The following is a 20,913-nucleotide window of genomic DNA, read 5'->3' as shown; positions in this document are numbered from 1 at the left end:
GTTTATTCTTGAGTTGTGTCGATTCTAGAAGTGTTAGATTAACAATAACTCATTGACTATATGTATATTTATTCTGTTTAGTAATTTTAATTACAGCGTTATCTTGGAGATGACATACCTTGCGCTTGCCCACATTGGGATGCCGCGGCATTTAAAATAGAAAACAAAATCCCTACTGTCAGTAAGGCAATTGAACCCTGATTTGTAATGATAACGATAAGGCGTAATTGATTACATAGTTGCTCATTGCTCAAGTCGGTATGTGCACTATATATATTTCTGTTGGTCCTACAGTAATCAAGAGATAAAATCAGCCTTTGTCATGTTTGACATAACTAGTGTAGACATCATAGCCAAGTGATATAGTGTTGTCATACAATACTCTGAATCTGGTTGGCAGTAGGTAGAAGTTTATTAATTGTGCTGGAGGCCAGACTATCCATTCAGCTGCATAAAGCCTCCATGCTTTAGACTTGATTTCTTCTAATACTTCCTCAGTGCTGTTAAAACAAAGGTAATTTTTTAAAATTTAAAACTTATAAAAATTCAAAGATCCTGTATACAAAGTACCTCATGTGTTCCAGAACACCAACTGTTCCAAAAAACACAGCAATGAGAAATGGGGAGAAAAATATTTGGTCCACCAATAGTTTCTTTGCTATTATTTTAAAAGCTTTCCCAGGTAATCTTTGGTCAAGCCAATTGTACCAGAAGTGGCAAATTACTAGTATGAGAAAAACAATAACAATTTAAGTTTAAAAAAAAAGAATAAATGAATGCTTCAGTAATAACCTCCTACTACAGTTCCAGTTGCTGACATATTTAGAGTTCTATTCTTATCCCAAGTCAGGTTAGGTTTATCACCAGTTACAATTTCATATTGTTGCTGCAAGGCGTCTCCAACACCGCTAAGGGTAGTGGATATTGTTACATTTGTAACTAGTATCATCACAAACAAACTGTTTTTATTATTACTTTTAAGATTTCGAAAGTATAAACTTACCCAACAAGTATCTGCTAAACAAGGTTTTCCCGACGACTTTGCTTGTTTGAACTATCGTCTTCCATTTTAAACGAGCTAAGGATAGCGCGAACGATTTCACTAGCATTCCTAACCTTAGCGATGAACTCTTCGTCAAAACGAGATGTGAAACATTTCTCTGGTTAAAACTCTTTATACAGTTCCAATAAATTCGGTAGTCTGGCTCGATGCAATCACGCTACTTATTCACAAACTAACAACTTAACCCTAACAACCACGTTTTGTGTGTTTATAAAGTTAGCAGACAGCTTTCAGTGTGGAGTGAGCAGACGCCAATAACCAACGAGTAGTGAACGAACTGAAAAATAGAGGGACTCGTGTAAAACCGTGAAACGGGCGGTTTTTCCTTCCAAATACCGCTCAACTTACTTAGGTATTATACTAATTTACTAAAAAATCGCCGAAGATGTTTTAATTGTGGCGTAAAAATGATTAATAAAAAAAAAACGAGAATAACCATAGACTACAGAACCCTTTGTTATACGTGACATTACGTGAACTTGGAACTTACAAAGACAAAGGACTTAGGAGTGATTGACAAAAGGAATTAAACAAACCAATTTGTTTAGTTGGCTTTAGAATCCCACAGCAAAACACGCAGAACTTACGCAGCCACTACTGTGATGATGAAATTGATGATGCAACGATTGCGCTCAATCGTTGAGCGAAATTTAATCAACTAAAAATTTCAAGTGACGCTGAAATCGAAGAGAATTCTGAGAACATCTTAAGATATCGATTATTAGTTAAAATGTAAAATCACCCAAAATTCTTGATGTCATTGAGTTCACAGTTCACCGCCAGATACACAGGGTACATGAATAAAGCCAACCCAAAATGTGATTCCTGTCGGTTGAAAGCGGCCGTGGGCGAAATTTGCAATAGAAATAAATAAACATGACTAGCTGTTATTAAGTCCACTATTCAAATATTATAGTTATTTTTTTTTTTCATAAAGATTATGCATATATCTCATGTGAAATGAGCAGGTGGAGTTTTCTCAAATAAGGCTAACCTAATAAGATAAATTTTATTTATTTTTAAAGAGAAATATTCGCAGGCCTTATCTATAAGCTGCCAGATTCATCTGCGCAACTATTGCGCTGCAAAAGATTATACAGCCGCAGCTGAGTGCGAGGGAATCGTTCCGTCCCAGTCGCCATACTTTATTTCTTTTTTTCTAGAAATGATGCCCCATTTTAAGCAACTGTATAATTTGCTTCTGTGTCGTTTAGGCGTTTCAAAATATCCGAAAGAGGCCTACACGTTTTCAGAATTAAAAAAAAAAATAGTTAAATTATTGCTGTAGTTACCTAAAATGATGGTCCCTTATTTCTAACTTGTTTGATCAAAAAATCTCCACCATCCGTGCAAGATAATAACGATCCGCGACAGCAAAAAAAAAGTGCTGGATCGCCCACCAGCGATACTGCTGAAGAAATTAATAGCAGATAGAAAGAGTCTTGAACTTTTTCCTGAGATGATCTCTCACTTCTTGAATAAGTTTTCCTTCGAGAAGACCAGCATCAGCTCGCGCGTGTATGCGTTCAACTTTCATCACATGGAAGCATCTGGATTCTGGAGGGTACTTAAACATCCTGAAATGACGATGATTAAAATAATAACGACTATGGCGAGTCAGCGCATGCACTCTATACATATTTCAACTCCCACACCCTATACGTGGAAAGGGTGTGCATACGAAGTTACTTAGAAGTTCAGCCTTGGAAATATAAAAAAATAATTTTGAACGCCTCTTTCTTCTCCAGGAAAGAGTCTTCATCTACCAGGAAAAGAGCTTTCGTCATGGTGATTATTGCTGATTAAATATAGTGTGACAATCCCAGGCCATTCTAGTTAGTCTAAAGTTACCTGCTGGGCTGGATTGTCTGAAAGAGAAGCGAAGCTCGACGCTTGACCATACTCAATTTGGCAGAGCTCAATTGCGTTCGTTTAAATAGAAGAGCCTCGAGAGGTATGATCTATATTAGAGTGTTAGCAGCCCAATTGGCTTTAAATAACAGAGCCCTCGTCTGTAAGGTGGCTATATTTCCTACTGGGACGACGTTGACCTTTGAAACATTAGAAACGCGCTATAAAATAACGCGAAAGAGTTTTACGCGCGCTCCTATAAATACATCGCCCTCTCAATATCAAATTTACAGCAAAGCGCGTGTATGCTATCGTATATACATTAGTATATCCGTGCCTTGACCCAGTTTATTGCACGGTTTTTGGGCGAAACGCACGACTGCGCAAGAGATTTATACAATGAAACCGAGCGATATGTGATCGATCGAACCGATATTGCACAACAACGGCGGAAAGTCTATTTCTTCTTTTTTTATGGTTCACACTGCTGCTGGGAAGTAATCCTGCTGATTTTCATTCATGGTTGCCCAGCCAAGAGAGTTTGTCGACCCATCAGGGTATAAGGGTTCATTGCAACTTTCTGCAAAATTCCCAGAATAACTTGTTCTATATGTACTCTCTATGCGACCCTCTGGGGATTCTGCTGTGTACAAATTTGATTCGTTTGCAGAGTTGTCAAAACGCTTTGGCTCTTATATTACGTATTAAATGCAATACATCAGCGCCAGAAGCGTTAATCGATAATGGTCCATTATCTAGCTATGAAAGAATTTGCTGGTGTGATGGATCTTTTTTTATTGAGCGGCCAGCGGCTTTCAACAACCTGACCAATTTCGTCAAAAAGCTTTCATCCTGAAGCCTTACCATTTCTCTGTATCTCTGCTTGACTCGTATAAAATATAATAGGATAATTGTTGATTTCGCAGCATATAGACATGCTTCGTGTTGTACGTTTTGTAGGAGCCTTTACGCATGGTTAAATCTTTTACACGAACAATTCTCATCCGAGAAAAGGGAAAAGGCTATTATTGAGCGCGTTATTACTTATTATACTCATCAACGGCGAACTTTGATGTTGATAACGGACGCATCAAGAATACTGGACCGTTTCCTAACGTGTCAATATGAACTAATTATATTTCTACATTGTACAAAGAAATCGGGGTCACTAGGAACTCAAATATTTTTGAATGCAAATACTTTATTGCAATATGAAAACGAAATACAGATAAAATATACTGTAGCTAATACGATAATTTCGCAGATCGACAGATGGAATGCACTGGAAAAGGGTGCATTTCACGATTAAAATTTACAAAAATACTGTGAATAGTAAATTGGACTTTGTGCACCTTATCATGCTAGGCAAATAATAATCTCATCATCATCTCTGGGGTGCGTATGAGTATCTAAGTATATTCTTTCGTATATGGCTGTATGCTTTAATTTTTCTATTAAATCCTTCCGCTTCCTTCTTTTTCGTGCTCGTGAACATTATTGAGAACTATTTTTAGAAACTTCTCGATAGCTAGCAATATTTAGCTATACCGATAGACAGCGAGAAAATAAATTTTGTGGAGTGTACAACACAAACAAACAACACTATTGTTATATAGCATCCGGTTCCGCTTTTGTTGATTTCAGTTATTCTTGGAGATTCGACCAGCAAGGATTCAGCATGTTGCATGGCTGCTACTGTTGACTTCAGAAGCAAACATCAGATATTTAAGTTTTTAAGGCAGGAGCGGGATTAACTATGAAATGCGCTGCAATAAATAGTAAATAGCAGGAAAATCCTTGGAAAAATCGAATGAAAAATTATTGGGCTGAAAAATCCGATCTCCGACATAGTACATCTAGCCGATCGATGAACAGATGCTCTCGACGGAATAAGTTGATTCCTTTTTTTCCGGTACTGAGCAAATAAATTTAGTTGTGCTGTAAGCTCGTATAGGACGTCAACTCGGAACTTCCGGCTCGGTCCATATAATTCATTACTACAGGATATCAAAAGGATTTCGTTTGTCTATAACATATGCAATTCCCTGAATTCTAGCTAATTCCATTTCACCCACAAGCCAATAATTGGACATTTGATGCTGTACTTCATTAAAATTAAAATGTTTGAGAAAAGGCAGGCGTATTGCCAATACTATAGAGGGACAAGTGATAAAGAAAATTCGCCGAAATGATTTAGGGGGCTATTTAGAAACCCAATCAGGAAAAAAAAATTGAAATGAAATTATTTTACTGATTGTAGGTTTACATGATATCAAGTAAGGACAGGCGAGGCCTGCGTTCTAGTGGACTGAAGCACCAGAGAGAGATTCAGCTATTACCCTATAAGCAATAATGTTGCCAACTAATTAGTTTCAAAAGGTCATAACATCAGCGAGTGAGCATTGCATTTATAGCATTGCCTGCATGTAGACCTGTCCTAAACAAAATAACACAAACGTTATCAATTTAAATTCCATATAGGCTAGAGGCTACACAATTATGGATTAGGCCTAATACATAGCAAACGCACGCAAACTATGCGATCGTTTACTTTCACGGGTATAATATGGATGGATGTATGTTCTTTTACGTAAGAGTAGGCAGGTAGGCCTATATTATACTAGACGACGTCGAGGGAGAAATGTCGGATACATTCATGTCGAGCTTACCTGTTAATTATAAATTATAGACGGGAAAAGCTGATGGTTTATATTATGAATGAGAAACATAAAAAAAAAAAAGAAAAAAAAAATCCAATTTAAAGATTTTCAACAGAATTAGAAATTGCTGCCTATCATGAGTGCCTGTATAGCCACCCCGACAAAGATATTCAGACATATTGTAAAACGACGAAAACAAACTATAATTGCCTGCTGGTGGTTTATGCTAATCATCGCGGATTTTCTATCGGTATAGATATCCACCGTTGCATAAAATTAAAATCGAAATCTGCAAAACGTGCGGTTATATCAAAACAATTTTGTCCCATTGAAACGCGCCAACAGTATTGACAAGAAATAATACAAAACTTTGTTCTGGATTCTTTGCATTCAAAAACTTTTGGATTGTATATATATATATAGGCCAATATTTTTGAAATATCTCAAAATCTCCATGGAACAGTAATGTAGCAGGCATATTTTCTGAAGGAAAAAAATGATCTTGTCTTTGTTAGACACTCTAACCGTGCTGAGCTCTATGAGTAAATAAGCTCTGTTATGACAAGGAAATGGTACGTGAGTGAAGACATTTTAATTCTTGATATGCTGTACAGTACGTCTATACTACAGCCTACGCTTTACATGTCACAGTTGATGTGCCAAGTCGTGACATATAATCTGCGCACAACCTATAAAAGAACTGTTGTCAGCAGCATATACTATATATAAGGCGTGCTGCGGACATGCGCTAAAAGTGAGTAAATAATACGCAAGGGGTATCGTCTGGGGAAGTAAATAAGAGCGATAGTTCATCAGCTCCAGATCGGCTATACCTAGCGACAACTCTATACGATTGGGTCGAGGCAGTGCGGTTCTCTCTCTATGGTACACTGTGCCCCCATTTTATTTTACACCGGTCGTCACAGACTAGCTGTCGCCTTCATGTTTGGCTGGCCTTTATTTCGTTTCAGTATCTAATCCAAATTTTTATATTATAATTCGATCCAAACTCGCCGACCGTGGAACCGTGTGGCAGCACAGACTGTGGAAAAAAATGAGATATCCGGATTTCAGAAAGAATAATACGTTGTTCACTTCTGTTCATTCATCAAGTGTCTCCGTGGAAAAATAACAACCAAAATCAGTCGAGTGTGTTCATCTGACTGTTTTCCTTCGTCCTTTGATTTCTCCACACATAAAATAATTTCAGGTTCACTTGGCCAGGTAAATCAATTTAATCTTTCTTTCAAATAAAATTATCGAACGTTAGAAAATCGATACAAATAGGCTACTACGAACCCGCAAGTCGATCGAAATGAGTTTTGGATGAGTTTTTATTGCCATCAATTTGATATTGAATAACGTAGCAGGAAAATAAAAATCTGTGATAGCATTTCCTGTCTGCTACAACTTCTCTATTTATAATATATCCCTATGTACATATCAAGAAACTAAGTTATTTTTCGTTTAACGATTAAATGTCACATTAGAAATGCAATATATCTCGGGTAGTTGACAAACAAGCCATTCACTTGGCCTATATATAGCCTGTAGACTGTTGGCAACAAACATTCAGACCGTGACTCTCATTTAAAAAAATAATAGGCCTAATGTAGCGCTTCAAGGAAATAATTCTTTTGATGGCTTACGATTCTAACAAGAATAAGCTGAGGAAACTGTATGTAATACTCGGTAATACCGGTCGCCTGAAATATTGCGCTCGTTATACAGTCATAGACCATATTACAGAATGCTCCATATAGCACAAAGTCAATGATATTCTGAAGATTGACACATTTGAACATGCTGATGTAGCGTGTGACAAATTTTTCGACGACGACCCAGGCTATTATTATTAGCTCTATTAATGAGATGTGATGAAATATCACTCTTCATTTTTCATCAGCTTGTAAACATTTTAATTGATTTCCATTCTTTATATAGACATCCATTTAAAAAGGAGGTGCTTTGCATGTTTTCTGAGCAATCAACGAGCTGAATCGATCGCCATAAATCACTAGCTAAACCTTGATTGCCTTTTGTCTGCTGTTATCGTCGACCATTATTACATTGTGATATTCATCACCACGGAAAAAGTTCAAAGACTCGACCAATCGTCATGACCAATGCTGCAGTATCAATGAAAACCAGTTATTTTGTGACCTAAACTTCGCTTCATTGACAGCGGAATCGATACAAGCCATACATCATATAGTTCGATCGATACATGGTTCAAACAACAATGACCGCGTTCATCAATCAAAGTGACCCGAACATCCTCATTCCATATGTCATAACATCAAAGGATTTCCGCGATAATTCTTCACTGCTGGAAGAAGCTCCGACTTTGACTACGAGCGCCTCGGTAAAGGCGACCGTCCTGTGCGTCATGGCCGTCGCTTCTCTGATTGGAAACTTGGCGACTCTAATTAGCATCGCCGTATCGAAGAAGGGCACCAGCAGCTCACTGTACACTCTCCTTTTTCAGGTATTTAGTTCAGTTTCAGTCATCTGTAACCTAGTATATAGATTACACTGCTGCACACATACGCTATTTTATGCCAATTCTATTACTAACAAATTACATCGACTGCTGTGCACAGTTGGCCATCTCGGACCTTTTGGTAAGGTAAGTCTCTCTTGAATCAATGTTTAATGTGTCAAGCATTAAACAGGATATACAAATTTGATAACACAGTAATGCATCACGTGCTTTGTATTCAGCGTGTGGTGCTTATCTGGCGAAGCCGCTTGGACTTATACGGTCGAATGGAAGGGAGGACAATTCCTGTGTAAAACTTTCAAATTTTCCCAGGTATATTCCATTAATGGCTTTCGTGCTGTTGAATCGAACGAGAGTGTATGTATAGTCTGTGTAGGTTTCGTTACCTCTATAAGGACTACACTACACTTGGACTACATTTGATGACATGAAACAAATCTCTTTTCATTAGAATTATAATCCTAACTATTTTCTTTCTATAAGCTATATAGCAATTCAAGATGTTCAGTATTTTTGGAAACTTAGAATAGGACGGTGTAATAGGATGTAAAGAGATCTACTCAACAGCCTGCACTTTTCTTTTCCTCTTATATATTCTTGGTATATAAAAAAAGAACTCAATAACCCATTCATCTAATAGCGAAAGGGATTCTTTTGTATTTCTTTTAGAAACATATGGCTGGTACACAGTCGTATTATGCTTTCATTTCAACTAATGAAATTACTTGCAAGGTTCTGTTTCTTTTCTCGGAATCTTTTCACATGTAGCACTATATAATTAAAAACCTGTAGGGCTATAGATATAGATTTTCTGCTGGAGATTATAGCTCAATTTTGGTTGAACACGTCCCTACGTTTGTTTTCACGTATATGTGAATTATTAAAATGTTTGTTATGTTATTGCGTAAATACCGGATAAAATTTTCTTTTATGAACAAACAGGTTTTCAGCTTGTACCTTTCGACCTCAACGATGGTAAGTTATACCTGTTTACCCGTAACCAAGCACCCATCACTGAGGAACTTAAACTGAACTTATGTCGATTTCTCCACATATCAGGTCCTGATAGGATTTGACCGCCTGAGAGCCATCCGTCGACCGATAAGCCATCGATCGTGTTTAAAGCCGATCTGCGTCGCTTGGATACTTAGCGCGGTGTTAGCTTCTCCTCAGGTGAGTTCGTCACGCTGTTATTATCAAATCCAATCAACTCAACTTGTATTGTTCTATTTTCGCTCTTTCCTATTTTCAAGTTTCTCATTTTCCGTGTGTTGAGAGGGCCGTTCCGCGAATTGTTTTATCAATGCGTAACTTACGGTTTTTACACCGAAGAATGGCAGGAGCAGCTGTACACCGTCTTCAGTCTCCTCACCATGTAAGCTCATCCAATTTTAGATTTCATCTTAAAAAAGAAAATGAAAAACGAAAACGCTTATCATTATCGTCTTATAAGGTTTGTTATCCCATTAATAGTCCTGATTGGTTGCTACGTCTGCATCTTCTGCACAATTGCAAGTATGTCTTGTAACATTATTCGTTTCTGCATGCTACTTAAAAATAATATCACATCATTATCCCAAGAAAACGAGCGAAGCTGTGTACAGTCAAAGTCAAAAGGCTCTTGTATTTTTCTTCTCATTACATTTGACTTGAACCAAAGTAGAAAAAGAGCGCGCGTTCGTCATCCGCGCGCCGCATCCGTCGATGGAGCGCTGGCCGGCCGAGAGCGCAGCAGTGTCTCATTTCCGAACGAGAGATCAGCAACATCGCCAGCATTCTCCGCAGCGACACCAGCACACGAGCTTTAACAGGCGACGCAACAACATCTTCAAAAGAGCAAAAATGAAATCGCTGTACGATATTACGGAAGCACATTTTTTGACACGTTATACATTATCTCGATGTTCATCTCAACGTGTTTCCTTCTTCTTCTTTTTTTTCTTTTTTTAAAAATCTTGACAGGCGAATTTCTATCATCATCGTCACAGCATTCGTCATCTGCTGGGCTCCGTATTACTTCATGATGATCACTTTCATCTTTCTCAATCCTGACGATAAGGTGATAAGGAGGAATTTCTGTTGGTGACAGCATTTCTTTTTGCTGATGTCTTCGGAAGAATTTCCCTTTTGGGTTCAATGATTTTCTTATTATTTTTTATTTTTTTTGTGTTTTCCAATTCAAGTTGGGCGAGGACATGCAGTCGGCCATATTCTTTTTTGGCATGAGCAATTCACTTGTCAATCCTCTCATCTACGGAGCCTTCCATCTATGGCAGCCCAATATCGGCAGAAGTCGAAAGCTTCCCGGCTCCTTCTCCACTGCCTTTACGTAAGTCTTCTGTCTGCTCATGCCATTCTGCACCTTAACTTTTGACTCCTCAATTTTGATTACATATTTTTTATTGAGGTATTGATCACTTTTCCACTGAACATATTTTATTTGTCTATGCCAGTCCATGATTCTGTTCTTATAATCTAGTTTGGTCAATTTTTATTATATTACTCAATTTTTATGATTTGTTACAAATGTCCTCTGAACAAATTTTAGACAGCAGAGGAGAAAATAAAAATCACATCGCTAGATCGCCGTGTTGCGCGTTGCTGAATATTGTATTAGATTTGGGCATTCATTTTTAATCAACTATCGTATTACTCTGTTGCCATAGAGATAGTGTACGAGCAGGACTAATAGTCGGACAAAGGCGTCGCCCAGCAGAACCAGCTGCCGACAATGCTGTTGAGGTACATCCGGAGCCGGTGGACTCCGCCTCGATTCACATGACGCACAAGCGCTGCTCGTTGCATCGTCAAAATCGCCCGCATCCATGCCGATATCGGACGTCCACAACTAGCTTCTGAATTGCAGCTGATTTTTTAATTTGCCTCGGCGTCATCCCAATCCCAACATGCACTCCAAGAAAAATGTTGAATTTTGTTTGAAATGCGCTGATTTATCCCAGTTCAAATCTATTCCATCGAATCCATTTGGGTCCATCGCTATGTAATATTGACGCAAAGCCGATGCGACTATTGTCTATATATAATACAGTGCATGTGTGTGTGTATGGTGCTCTTCTTATGCTTCCATGGTCAAATTTTGTTTGCTCAACAACTGGTTTTATTTCCCTTTCGTTGTACAAAATTTAGTTGAAAAATATTGCTGATGCTGTACAACTGATATATTGGACGAACTATATATTATACACTGTTTTTTTGTCTATAACTTTCGTTGCGTCACTACAACAAGTTTTTGAATATAAAAGAGCAATTTTCAAATATAGTTACTTTTAACAAAAGAAATATTCAACTATCGCGATGTAGGCTTTGATTAAAGCGTAGGACGAATTTTCGACAAAAGATAAAAGTTGTCTGTACGATTTCTGTTTCGTATTATCATTTTAAAATCCCATTGATGAGCTAGTTCTATTCATTGTCGTCAAACTACAGCTCTCCAGCTTCAGGCCACCTAGACCCATTATATTTCGAAAGACACAGCTAGAGCAAAGGTCTTGATCCTCTTTTATATTGTGTCGTCATTTCTTGTCTCGTATACATTGTAGTTTTGAAGTTGAAGAAAAACTTGTCTTTATACGTAATGCACGAAAGAGCCAAAGTCTGCGAATGTCTGAGCTTTTGTCACAAGAGAACTAAACTCATTATGAATTATCTAGTCGAATTTTCGTTTGAATAGGTCATGCTAAGAAAAGGATATTTAAAAAAAATGGAAAGTGTGTGGGAGTCGACGGAGTCGATGGGAGTAAAGTCACGCGAAAATGAAATATTGTTTGGATATCTGAAACAGACAACCCAATTAACGATACATGGCAATCAGAGGCAATCCAACATATACAAAAATTTGTCTATTTAGGGATTAAAACAGCGGTTCGTATATTCTCTGAAAATAAATAATAACCTAAACTAAGCTATTATTATAAGGCGGCGGATTTTTTTTTTTTCCTATTCGGTTTCTTGACATAAAATAAGAAACAAGGGGCTGAAAAAGAACCAATAACAAAAACGCAGAAACGCTGTATAACTAATTAACTACACTAAAATTTAAAAAAAATGTATTAACGAAAATTCGGAGAACTGTGATATGAGCGCTTACTCACGCATTTTTGTCAATTGATTTTATATCTCGCCAACGGTGTCATTCCCAACGTCAAGAAAATAACTGTGTGAACAATCAAAAGTCGGCCTGTGTTATTGACTACCATTTAGCTATTTTGAATTAGTACGCCGATTGATCATTTGAGTTGCGCGCGCTGATATTTGGTTTCCGGAAATCAATCAAAGCCACTCACGTACTCGCGAAGAGCAGCGAAGGACACGGTTTCCCAATATCTTTATTAGGGCCAGTATTACTACATGCTTCAGTTAAGTGAACAAGGAATAAGTTCGTCTGGATCCATTGCAGTTGGGTAACAAATAAATTTTCCTGCCAAAAGTTTGCGCTTCTCCTAAATAATACACAGGCGGGTAATTATAAGGTGCCGTGTTTTTAAAATATAATGATGTATAAAAAGAACAATGGTGTGTGATTTTTTTACGTTTTTTTACACACGCAAATAAGACGGAATTCTTATATTCTTAATTTAATAAAGCCACAATTTCATCAAGCTTCAACACACATACGTCCGTGCAATTTCCTTGTAAAACATCTTATTTCCTCTATTCGTTTCCTCAGCAGCAGTATAATATACTAGCTCTAGGATTTGGTTTGATTCTGTTTAGCATTTTCTATATATACGCGGTTTGCTAAAATACGCAACAGCAGGCACAGGTTGAAACACCATGACTCCTACTGAATAATTCACGTGAATCACACCAACAAAATTGAATGCCAAAAATAGGTCAAGAAAAGCTGCCGGATAAAATAAAGGGGTTGGAGCAGATATAATAGCCCTTTCTCTGACTGCATCTGATCTGTCGTATATAGCTATAGAGCGTTCGTGAATTTTCGCACGTCACTCGATTCCAACAATCTACACAGCGCATTATTTATTAAGCTCAGCAGTATGTATATAGTTCTCGCTAGTTCTAAAATAAAACACAGTATTCTTTCAAATGGACGGAATAATTTTTTAAAATTAAAGTTGCTGGTAACAGGTAAAGTACATATTATAGGATTTATTTAGCATATCTGAACCGTTTTTATACACAGTTTTTTCCTTATTATTTCAGAAGAAGTCTAATAAATAGCTGGAAGAATACATAGCGTTGGCGAGTTCGAGCGAATTCTACACTTTCTTTCTTTCCAGCTTCCAACTTTATTATCTTCTACATCGGATCGATGCGGATGCGCACCCTTTTGAGGGCGTTGTGTCCTATACTTTGAATTTAATTCGTTTGGATCAGGTATATATTGCTCAGTGCTTGAAGGATTTCAATAATACATGGAAAAAGCGGGAAAAGTAAACGACAATAGCGTACCAAATTGCTCGTGTACTTGTTGGGGGTTAAATTCGAAATGAAAGATTTGCTTTCGTAAATAAGGTTCTCAAGCATGGGATGCAACATACTATATTGTGCAGCAGTAGATTAAATATGGATGTTTGCTGTGCTGTATGTATATGCTCAAGACCTCAAATAATGAACGGCGATTGCTTTCAAGGCTTCAAGCCACTATAAAGGCTTTTTAAATTGGTCTTTGGCTATTATTATTTGTAAAACTCTTGATGACGATGAACCAGGTCAAATAGCAAATAGGAGATATGAAACAATGAGCAACAGCAGCTAGATTCAGACTGGACATTGAGGTCGCGAGCTATCAGCTGCTTTGCACAAAGAACTGTGCAGTCCACGGATTAATTGGTCGCAATCTGAAGAGTTCGTACACTACCAATAAAGCTAGTAGATGAGTATAGCGCAGCAGCAGGGTCTAGAAACGAAATGAAAATGAACTACCCCGAACAGGTCACACGCATCACAGACAGCTAGACAGCTCAACAGGCCATATTAGTTTAAATTCAATTTCGGAACGAACTTGTCAGGGGAAATGTGGACGGAGTGATACATGCAACCCAACCGAACCCAGCGGCGTACACGAAGAGCGCGATCGATCGTTAAAACTTAAACTGGATTATTATCAACGTCAAAAGGGAAAGTTAATAAGCAACGCCTTAAAGATGTTACGTAATGATTTCTGATTAGGCATCATCGTGTAATTGACCAGTTCGAAGTTATATGTCTCGGTTGTGTGAGTTGAGTCCTAGCAACAAGCTTCTTTTATCGATTACAATTTGACTTCTGCCAGTTAAAATAAGCTTATATATCTTGCTGCATTTGCATAACAAAGATAACATTCGAAATGGTTAATATGAATATGAAGGCATCAGAATACACCCCACCAACCGACACCAACCCTTTCATATTCTGCTTTTAAGTTTATGAAACGATTATACTAAAATATGAATTAACGTATTATTGAGGAGGCATAGAATCAGGAAAAATGATTTAAAGCCTCTATTATTGTTGGCGACTTTATCATCATTACCAATTAGCCTGCGGAAGGAGGCTAAGCTAACGTTTTAACGAATCAATTTCCAATTGGAGGATAATAGCTTTCAGGAAAATTGTTTTCCCATAGGGCTAAGACACCTTGGGACTTGTGTGCAATGCATTGCAAGGTGATACAGTTTTCACACAAGTTACAAAGATTAATCAACAATTTTCTCTGGAACTATAGATGAAATGATTTTTCTCAGAAGTCAATCAAAGGGTTCATTAGTCGGGTGAATTCAAGGATGAACTTCCGAACCACACTGGCTACTAATATATAAGCTCGGTTGAACGCTGGAGTAAGCATAACCACTCAGCTCACTGCACTTGAAACATTATTCAGAACCCTGCAGAGCACCATGAAGTTCTTCTTATTGGTAACATACTCAATTATTTCTTACCGTGTCTATTCGTCCGATCCAAATAACAGTTGTTCATTTATTCCTTTTAATATTAAAGGTTGCCTTTTTGGGCGGAGTCTTGATTTCTACCTCGGAAGCTGGAGTTGTCGGACGTGATCGTCGCTCATTTTTCGATGGTCCTAAAAAACCCAAATTCCCGAGTTTCGTTTTGGTGGGCCTCGTTGATCAACCCGTACCGACAGTAGTCGGAATGCCGCAGCAAAATCCTTACCCCGGTCCTCCACCTCCGTCTTACGCACCTCCGTCTTACGCACCTCCGTCTTACGCACCTCCGTCTTACCCACCTCCATCTTATTCACCCCCATCTTATCCGCCACCTTCATACTCACCTCCAGCCTACGCTCCTCCGCCATCGCCTTACGGTCCGCAAAGCTACATGGCTCCTCCGCCGCCGTATCAGCCGCCGCAGTATGCGCCAGCAGCACCGGCTCCAATGCATCCACCACAAGCTCAACAGCTTCCTGCTCCCGAGCCTCAACAGCTTCCCGCCAGCGAGCCTCAACAGCACGAGCAAAGCGTTCCTGTTCCAACACAGGAAGACTTGAAGCCGACTGAAGCGGATCCACCAGCATCAGCCAAACATGTCGAGACGGAATCGAGCGATGCTGCCCCGTCGACAGAATCGACTAATAGCGATAGCAAGAGCGATGACCAGTCCAACTGGGAAACTTCCACTTCGTCTTCTTTATAATTATTTCGAGGGTGTTGTTTAAAGTAATAAATATTGCATTTCCTAGACAAATTCACCGATTTTATTCATTTCTGAAAGTCTTCATAAATTTCGGACACAGAAAATTGGAGTTTAATCGAAGCTATATACCTATTCGAGTGAAAGATGAATTGAGTCATTGAGTGCAAAACTGACAAGAGTCAAACGGCCAAATATGACAAATGAGTTTCATCACACTGAGGAGAGTCTGCAGCAATTAATAAAGCTCTATGTAGCGAACTGCGGGGGGTTATCAAATTTCCAGGAAAAAGTCCAGTAGGCTTATTTATCATACTTGTCAAATGAAAAAGTAATCTTCGGTACACGCTTCTTCATTTTGTCCTGACGTTATCGTTATCTAATCGTGGGTACATTATTATTAACTGGCAAAAACCCAATGAAATTCAATTAACCTCTTAGGTACAATAGATTAGATCTTTGCTTTTCGGGGTTTTGTCCAATTTAGTTTCGAGCCCTATGTGTCCAGATGGAAAATTACTTGGAAAATTACAGAAATTACAGATTACAAAAGATTACTACGTAGAACGGTCACAACGTTGGTTCACTATAGCCAGCCAATCGTGCCACATTTCACAGAAAATGGAAAGGTAGTAAACAAGTTGTAATGCTAATTCCAATTGTAAACAACTTAGGAATACACACATTTTTGTAATGGGTTAATAATGTTTAATGTATAATAATAATGACATTAAGATCACGCTCGGGCTCATTTAATCATAGTTGTGTATGTGTAATGCCCTGTTTTTTTTGGTTTAAATTGAACTGGTAGTACCTTGGCACGACTTCTATCCGATCTAGTCGGGTGGGGAGAGAAATATGAGCGTAGGCTACACTAGCTGACACTAACGTGTTCGTTAAACCGCTAACGGTCGTAGCTATGAACCGGTAATCGTCAAACTATGAATTCCGTTGCTCAGTCCGTAGCATGGTCCGAAGATTGACTATATTACTATACCGTATGAGTCGAACGCATAGCTCGATGATTTCGCCATCTAGGGTGGGGCATTTGAGCAAAAAACAAGTTGGAAAAAAAAGAATGGTGACCCTGTCACTTTTTTCGCCACCAGAAATTTGAAAGCCATGAAGGAAAAGAAAATCAAAGAAATCAGAACTGAATCAATGACTTTGAGATGAAGGTTCGAATGTAAAAATTCGTTGTAAAGGATAAGTCTCCGAATCCCTCAAATCTCTCTTATTTCTTTTCGCTTCTCTTCGTAAAAGCGGAAACGAGAGAGCAATTCGTTTTTCTGCAAATCGGTTTTTGAGAGGTCGCGCCGTCAAAATTGTTGGATGAGCTCTAAATATTGGCCACCAGGTGGCTTGTTTTGTTTACTTCGCCGTGTGTGGTGTAGACTGTAGTTGATAGTCGCCTGTGTTCTTGTTTAAAAAAAAATGCTATTCTTATTTGTATCTGGGAATATTGAAACAAATAATTAGGAGTTTGAAATGTGGTTATGAATTTAAAAAAAGTGTTTGGATTGAAAGAATGAGTGGCGAAGATCACAAGAATAAACTGACTGCCAGATCTTGTTTGCAAACTACAAACCAGGTTGGTTAAAAATTTTCAGATTCCCATCAGTTTCGCACTGTTTAAATGGTTTGTGGTTTATTTATTTGGACGCAGTTCAAAAATAGTACATAATGATTTAATGACCGTTCTTATTTAGCAAAAAATTTTAGCAGTTTTCATTGGCACATTGAAATCATTGAAATGGAAAAAGACATTCAGAAGTAACCAGTAGTTAGTGATAAGTAAGAGTAGGCTATTTGCTATTCCTTATTGTAAAGGCCATTCCCTTTCTTTGACATCAGTCTGTGATGTCAAGAAAGATTTACAATAGTATTGAAATGAAAATCAATTCATGGGTGGTTGATAATCTTTGCTTAAGTTAATGGTGGCCCTGAAAAGGGCCGATTGGTAAGTCAAGGAGAATTAGGTCGCTTAGGCACGTTCACCACGAATACGGCGAGCGAGCTGGATGTCTTTTGGCATGATGGTGACTCGCTTGGCGTGGATGGCGCACAAGTTGGTGTCTTCGAAAAGACCCACCAAGTAAGCCTCGCTGGCCTCCTGCAGGGCCATGACGGCCGAGCTCTGGAAACGCAAGTCGGTCTTGAAATCCTGGGCGATTTCTCTGACCAAGCGCTGGAATGGCAACTTGCGGATCAGAAGCTCGGTCGACTTTTGGTAGCGACGGATCTCACGAAGGGCGACAGTGCCGGGACGATAACGATGGGGTTTCTTGACTCCTCCAGTGGCCGGCGCACTCTTGCGAGCTGCTTTGGTGGCCAACTGTTTGCGGGGCGCCTTGCCACCGGTAGATTTGCGAGCGGTTTGCTTGGTACGAGCCATTTCGAAAGACTGATAAAATTTTCGAATAATCGAACAGAAAAGCGGTTGGTATATGTAGGGAGTCGACGGACGTTGAGGAACTAAGTAAGGTTTACGGCTAGGGATTGGTTAGTTCAGAAAATGGGAGGGAAAAAATTTATAACGGAAATTCTCTTTGTTAGTGAGATGGCTTGGCAAAGGTTCAACCAATGGGCGTTCCGTTCGAGGGGTCTGGAGATGTATATAAACTTTGTACTTTCAGATAGCTTATTCATTCAGTATTCATATCTCTGAAACTCATTCCGAAATGACTGGTCGCGGCAAAGGAGGAAAAGGACTCGGCAAGGGAGGCGCTAAACGTCATCGCAAAGTTTTGCGTGACAACATCCAGGGAATCACCAAGCCGGCCATCCGTCGTCTTGCCCGTCGTGGTGGTGTCAAGCGAATCTCTGGTCTCATCTACGAGGAGACCCGTGGTGTGTTGAAGGTGTTCCTTGAGAACGTGATTCGTGACGCCGTCACCTACACTGAACACGCCAAGAGGAAGACGGTGACGGCCATGGACGTCGTCTACGCACTGAAACGCCAGGGCCGCACTCTGTACGGTTTCGGCGGTTAAATCTGATTTTACTATGAAAAACTCTGATCTTTCAATCCAATCGGCCCTTTTCAGGGCCACCATTTACTTAGAGAAAAAGATTTCTCAACCACTTAAACCATATTCTTAAAGTCGACTTTATATTAACAAGAATAACAAAAACCGATTTGATGCAGGTCGTTGGAGCAATATTAACTATTAAGTAAGTGTTCGTGCATCATAGAAAATATTTTTCTAGATATAAAGCTGGTATGAACGTGTTTCGTTTTAAGCCGGATAACATGAATCGAAAAATATCCAGATGCTTCTCAGATTTTACGGAGTATAATTTTTAGATATTTCCTACTTTAATTTTCGCCTTTAATTTTTATCAATTTCTGCAGCTGTTCTTAGCTACTGCAAAATTATTTTGTCACTATCGGTCGATCTTCATCTGAATCACCATTTGAATGAAATGAAAACGCTGTGGCATAGAACAAAACTGTTTGAATATGTTGATTTTTCAACACTTTTTTTCAAATTCTACTTTTAAATGAATCTGTGAATCAGATATATTTAATAACTTTTCGTCGTATCTAACGATTTGCTTAATGTAAAAGTTACTCTATTGCTACGGAGACGAATTTCGTGATCGATTTTTCTCTCTATTTCACGCATTGATCCGAAGCGTACTATGTCTAGATACAAAGCGTTACGTTCCGTCATACAAATTGGGTCGAGTTTTGGACTGGATTAGAAAAATGCCAAAAGCAGTTAATTGTTTTCATTTCTTGAGTATTTTGGTGGCCCTGAAAAGGGCCGTTTGGTTTGTAGAGAGACCAAGAGGAACAATCTACTTGGTGCTGGTGTACTTGGTGACTGCTTTGGTGCCTTCAGACACGGCGTGCTTGGCCAACTCACCGGGCAAAAGCAGACGGACAGCCGTCTGGATTTCCCGGCTAGTGATGGTCGACCGCTTGTTGTAGTGGGCAAGACGGGACGATTCTCCAGCAATGCGCTCGAAAATGTCGTTGACGAAGCTGTTCATGATGGTCATGGCTTTGGAGGAGATGCCAGTGTCGGGGTGGACCTGCTTCAAGACTTTGTAGATGTAAATGGCGTAGCTCTCCTTCCTCTTGCGCTTCTTCTTCTTGTCGCCCTTGGCAATGTTCTTCTGGGCCTTGCCGGCCTTCTTCGCAGCTTTTCCACTAACTTTGGGGGGCATTCTTGAACTTAGAAATCTGAGAAAGTGAAATTCGTTTATCCGAATTTCTTGTTTATACTGATATCGGCTCCCCTTCACTACTTGATGGTAGCCAAAACTCTCGTCTCCAGAGACTTGCGTGTATCACGTAGGTGTTCACTCAGGGGCGGAGCTATGGAAAAGGGAAAGAATTTCGGGGCAAGTGAAGATTTACTATTGGCTACCAAAATTGTGTTCCGAATCCAACTTCAAGTCCCTATATAAACGTCGATTTTTCAAATTGTATTCATCACTCGTTCCTTGATTTAAGGAACCGCGTTTACTTACTCTACATCTAAACATGTCTGGCCGTGGCAAAGGAGGCAAAGTAAAGGGAAAGTCAAAGACCCGTTCCAGCAGGGCCGGACTTCAATTCCCCGTCGGTCGTATCCACCGAATGCTCCGCAAGGGATCGTACGCTGAGCGCGTCGGTGCCGGTGCCCCCGTCTACTTGGCTGCCGTCATGGAGTACTTGGCCGCTGAGGTCCTCGAGTTGGCCGGTAACGCCGCCCGTGACAACAAGAAGACCCGCATCATCCCTCGTCACTTGCAATTGGCCATCCGCAACGACGAAGAGTTGAACAAACTTCTCTCCGGTGTCACCATCGCTCAGGGTGGTGTCTTGCCCAACATCCAGGCCGTTCTCTTGCCCAAGAAGACAGACAAACCCGCCAAGGCTTAAACTTCTCCCGTCTTTTAATAAACGGCCCTTTTCAGGGCCACCAATTTAATTTTGGAAAAAAGGAATTTGTTAAGTGCTTTATTTCGAACTTAGTTTATTACGCACTTTATTTTAATCTAGTTGTGGAAATGATAACGTGCATGTTGTCTGATTCGCAAGGGGGTACGCTTGAATTGTGTTTGCTTCAACCTAATTCTTGGTATATGAAATGAATGTTATATGGCAGTACTCCTACAAACCAAAGTTGTTAATTAATTACTTCAATTTTTTAAACCATTTCTCTTTTGAACTTACCACTGCCCTATAACTTTCTCCTGATGTCACGAAATGCGACAATAAGTTATGTGGC

General features: G+C 39.2%; 7 protein-coding genes across 7 annotated transcripts; 4 read left to right on the top strand and 3 right to left on the bottom strand.

The window, feature by feature from the left end:
- Positions 1–51: 51 nt before the first annotated feature.
- LOC124337169 (mpv17-like protein 2) lies at positions 52–1,397 on the bottom strand. Its single transcript, XM_046791254.1, has 4 exons — positions 1,004–1,397; positions 793–939; positions 571–724; positions 52–500 (listed from the first exon to the last, which is right to left on the bottom strand). Exons 1-4 carry the CDS (start codon positions 1,107–1,109, stop codon positions 311–313), a joined length of 597 nt encoding a protein of 198 aa, XP_046647210.1. The 5' UTR covers positions 1,110–1,397; the 3' UTR covers positions 52–310.
- Positions 1,398–6,425: 5,028 nt separating this feature from the next.
- Positions 6,426–15,824, top strand: LOC124337039 (gonadotropin-releasing hormone receptor-like). Its single transcript, XM_046791051.1, has 13 exons — positions 6,426–6,798; positions 7,519–8,062; positions 8,178–8,203; positions 8,299–8,389; positions 9,020–9,052; positions 9,137–9,250; positions 9,331–9,452; positions 9,531–9,592; positions 9,738–9,930; positions 10,040–10,136; positions 10,261–10,406; positions 10,744–10,966; positions 15,813–15,824. Exons 2-12 carry the CDS (start codon positions 7,802–7,804, stop codon positions 10,934–10,936), a joined length of 1,338 nt encoding a protein of 445 aa, XP_046647007.1. The 5' UTR covers positions 6,426–6,798; positions 7,519–7,801; the 3' UTR covers positions 10,937–10,966; positions 15,813–15,824.
- Positions 14,890–15,691, top strand: LOC124337751 (extensin-like). Its single transcript, XM_046791778.1, has 2 exons — positions 14,890–14,955; positions 15,038–15,691. The coding sequence occupies exons 1-2, from the start codon at positions 14,938–14,940 to the stop codon at positions 15,689–15,691; spliced, it is 672 nt and encodes a 223-aa protein (XP_046647734.1). The 5' UTR covers positions 14,890–14,937.
- A 1,262-nt stretch (positions 15,825–17,086) lies between the features above and the next one.
- On the top strand, positions 17,087–20,875 carry LOC124337201 (histone H2A-like). Its single transcript, XM_046791302.1, has 2 exons — positions 17,087–17,279; positions 20,154–20,875. The coding sequence occupies exons 1-2, from the start codon at positions 17,217–17,219 to the stop codon at positions 20,562–20,564; spliced, it is 474 nt and encodes a 157-aa protein (XP_046647258.1). The 5' UTR covers positions 17,087–17,216; the 3' UTR covers positions 20,565–20,875.
- On the bottom strand, positions 17,406–18,083 carry LOC124337216 (histone H3). The gene has a single exon (XM_046791319.1). It carries the CDS (start codon positions 18,081–18,083, stop codon positions 17,673–17,675), a length of 411 nt encoding a protein of 136 aa, XP_046647275.1. The 3' UTR covers positions 17,406–17,672.
- LOC124337290 (histone H4) lies at positions 18,304–19,198 on the top strand. The gene has a single exon (XM_046791397.1). It carries the CDS (start codon positions 18,370–18,372, stop codon positions 18,679–18,681), a length of 312 nt encoding a protein of 103 aa, XP_046647353.1. The 5' UTR covers positions 18,304–18,369; the 3' UTR covers positions 18,682–19,198.
- Positions 19,493–20,127, bottom strand: LOC124337279 (histone H2B.3). The gene has a single exon (XM_046791384.1). The coding sequence runs from the start codon at positions 19,862–19,864 to the stop codon at positions 19,493–19,495; it is 372 nt and encodes a 123-aa protein (XP_046647340.1). The 5' UTR covers positions 19,865–20,127.
- Positions 20,876–20,913: the final 38 nt, after the last annotated feature.

Source organism: Daphnia pulicaria, chromosome 4, assembly GCF_021234035.1.
Source record: "Daphnia pulicaria isolate SC F1-1A chromosome 4, SC_F0-13Bv2, whole genome shotgun sequence".
NCBI classification, from domain to species: domain Eukaryota; kingdom Metazoa; phylum Arthropoda; class Branchiopoda; order Diplostraca; family Daphniidae; genus Daphnia; species Daphnia pulicaria.
The sequence above is the reverse complement of the archived record's forward strand: the minus strand, read 5'-3'. Positions and strand labels throughout refer to the sequence as shown.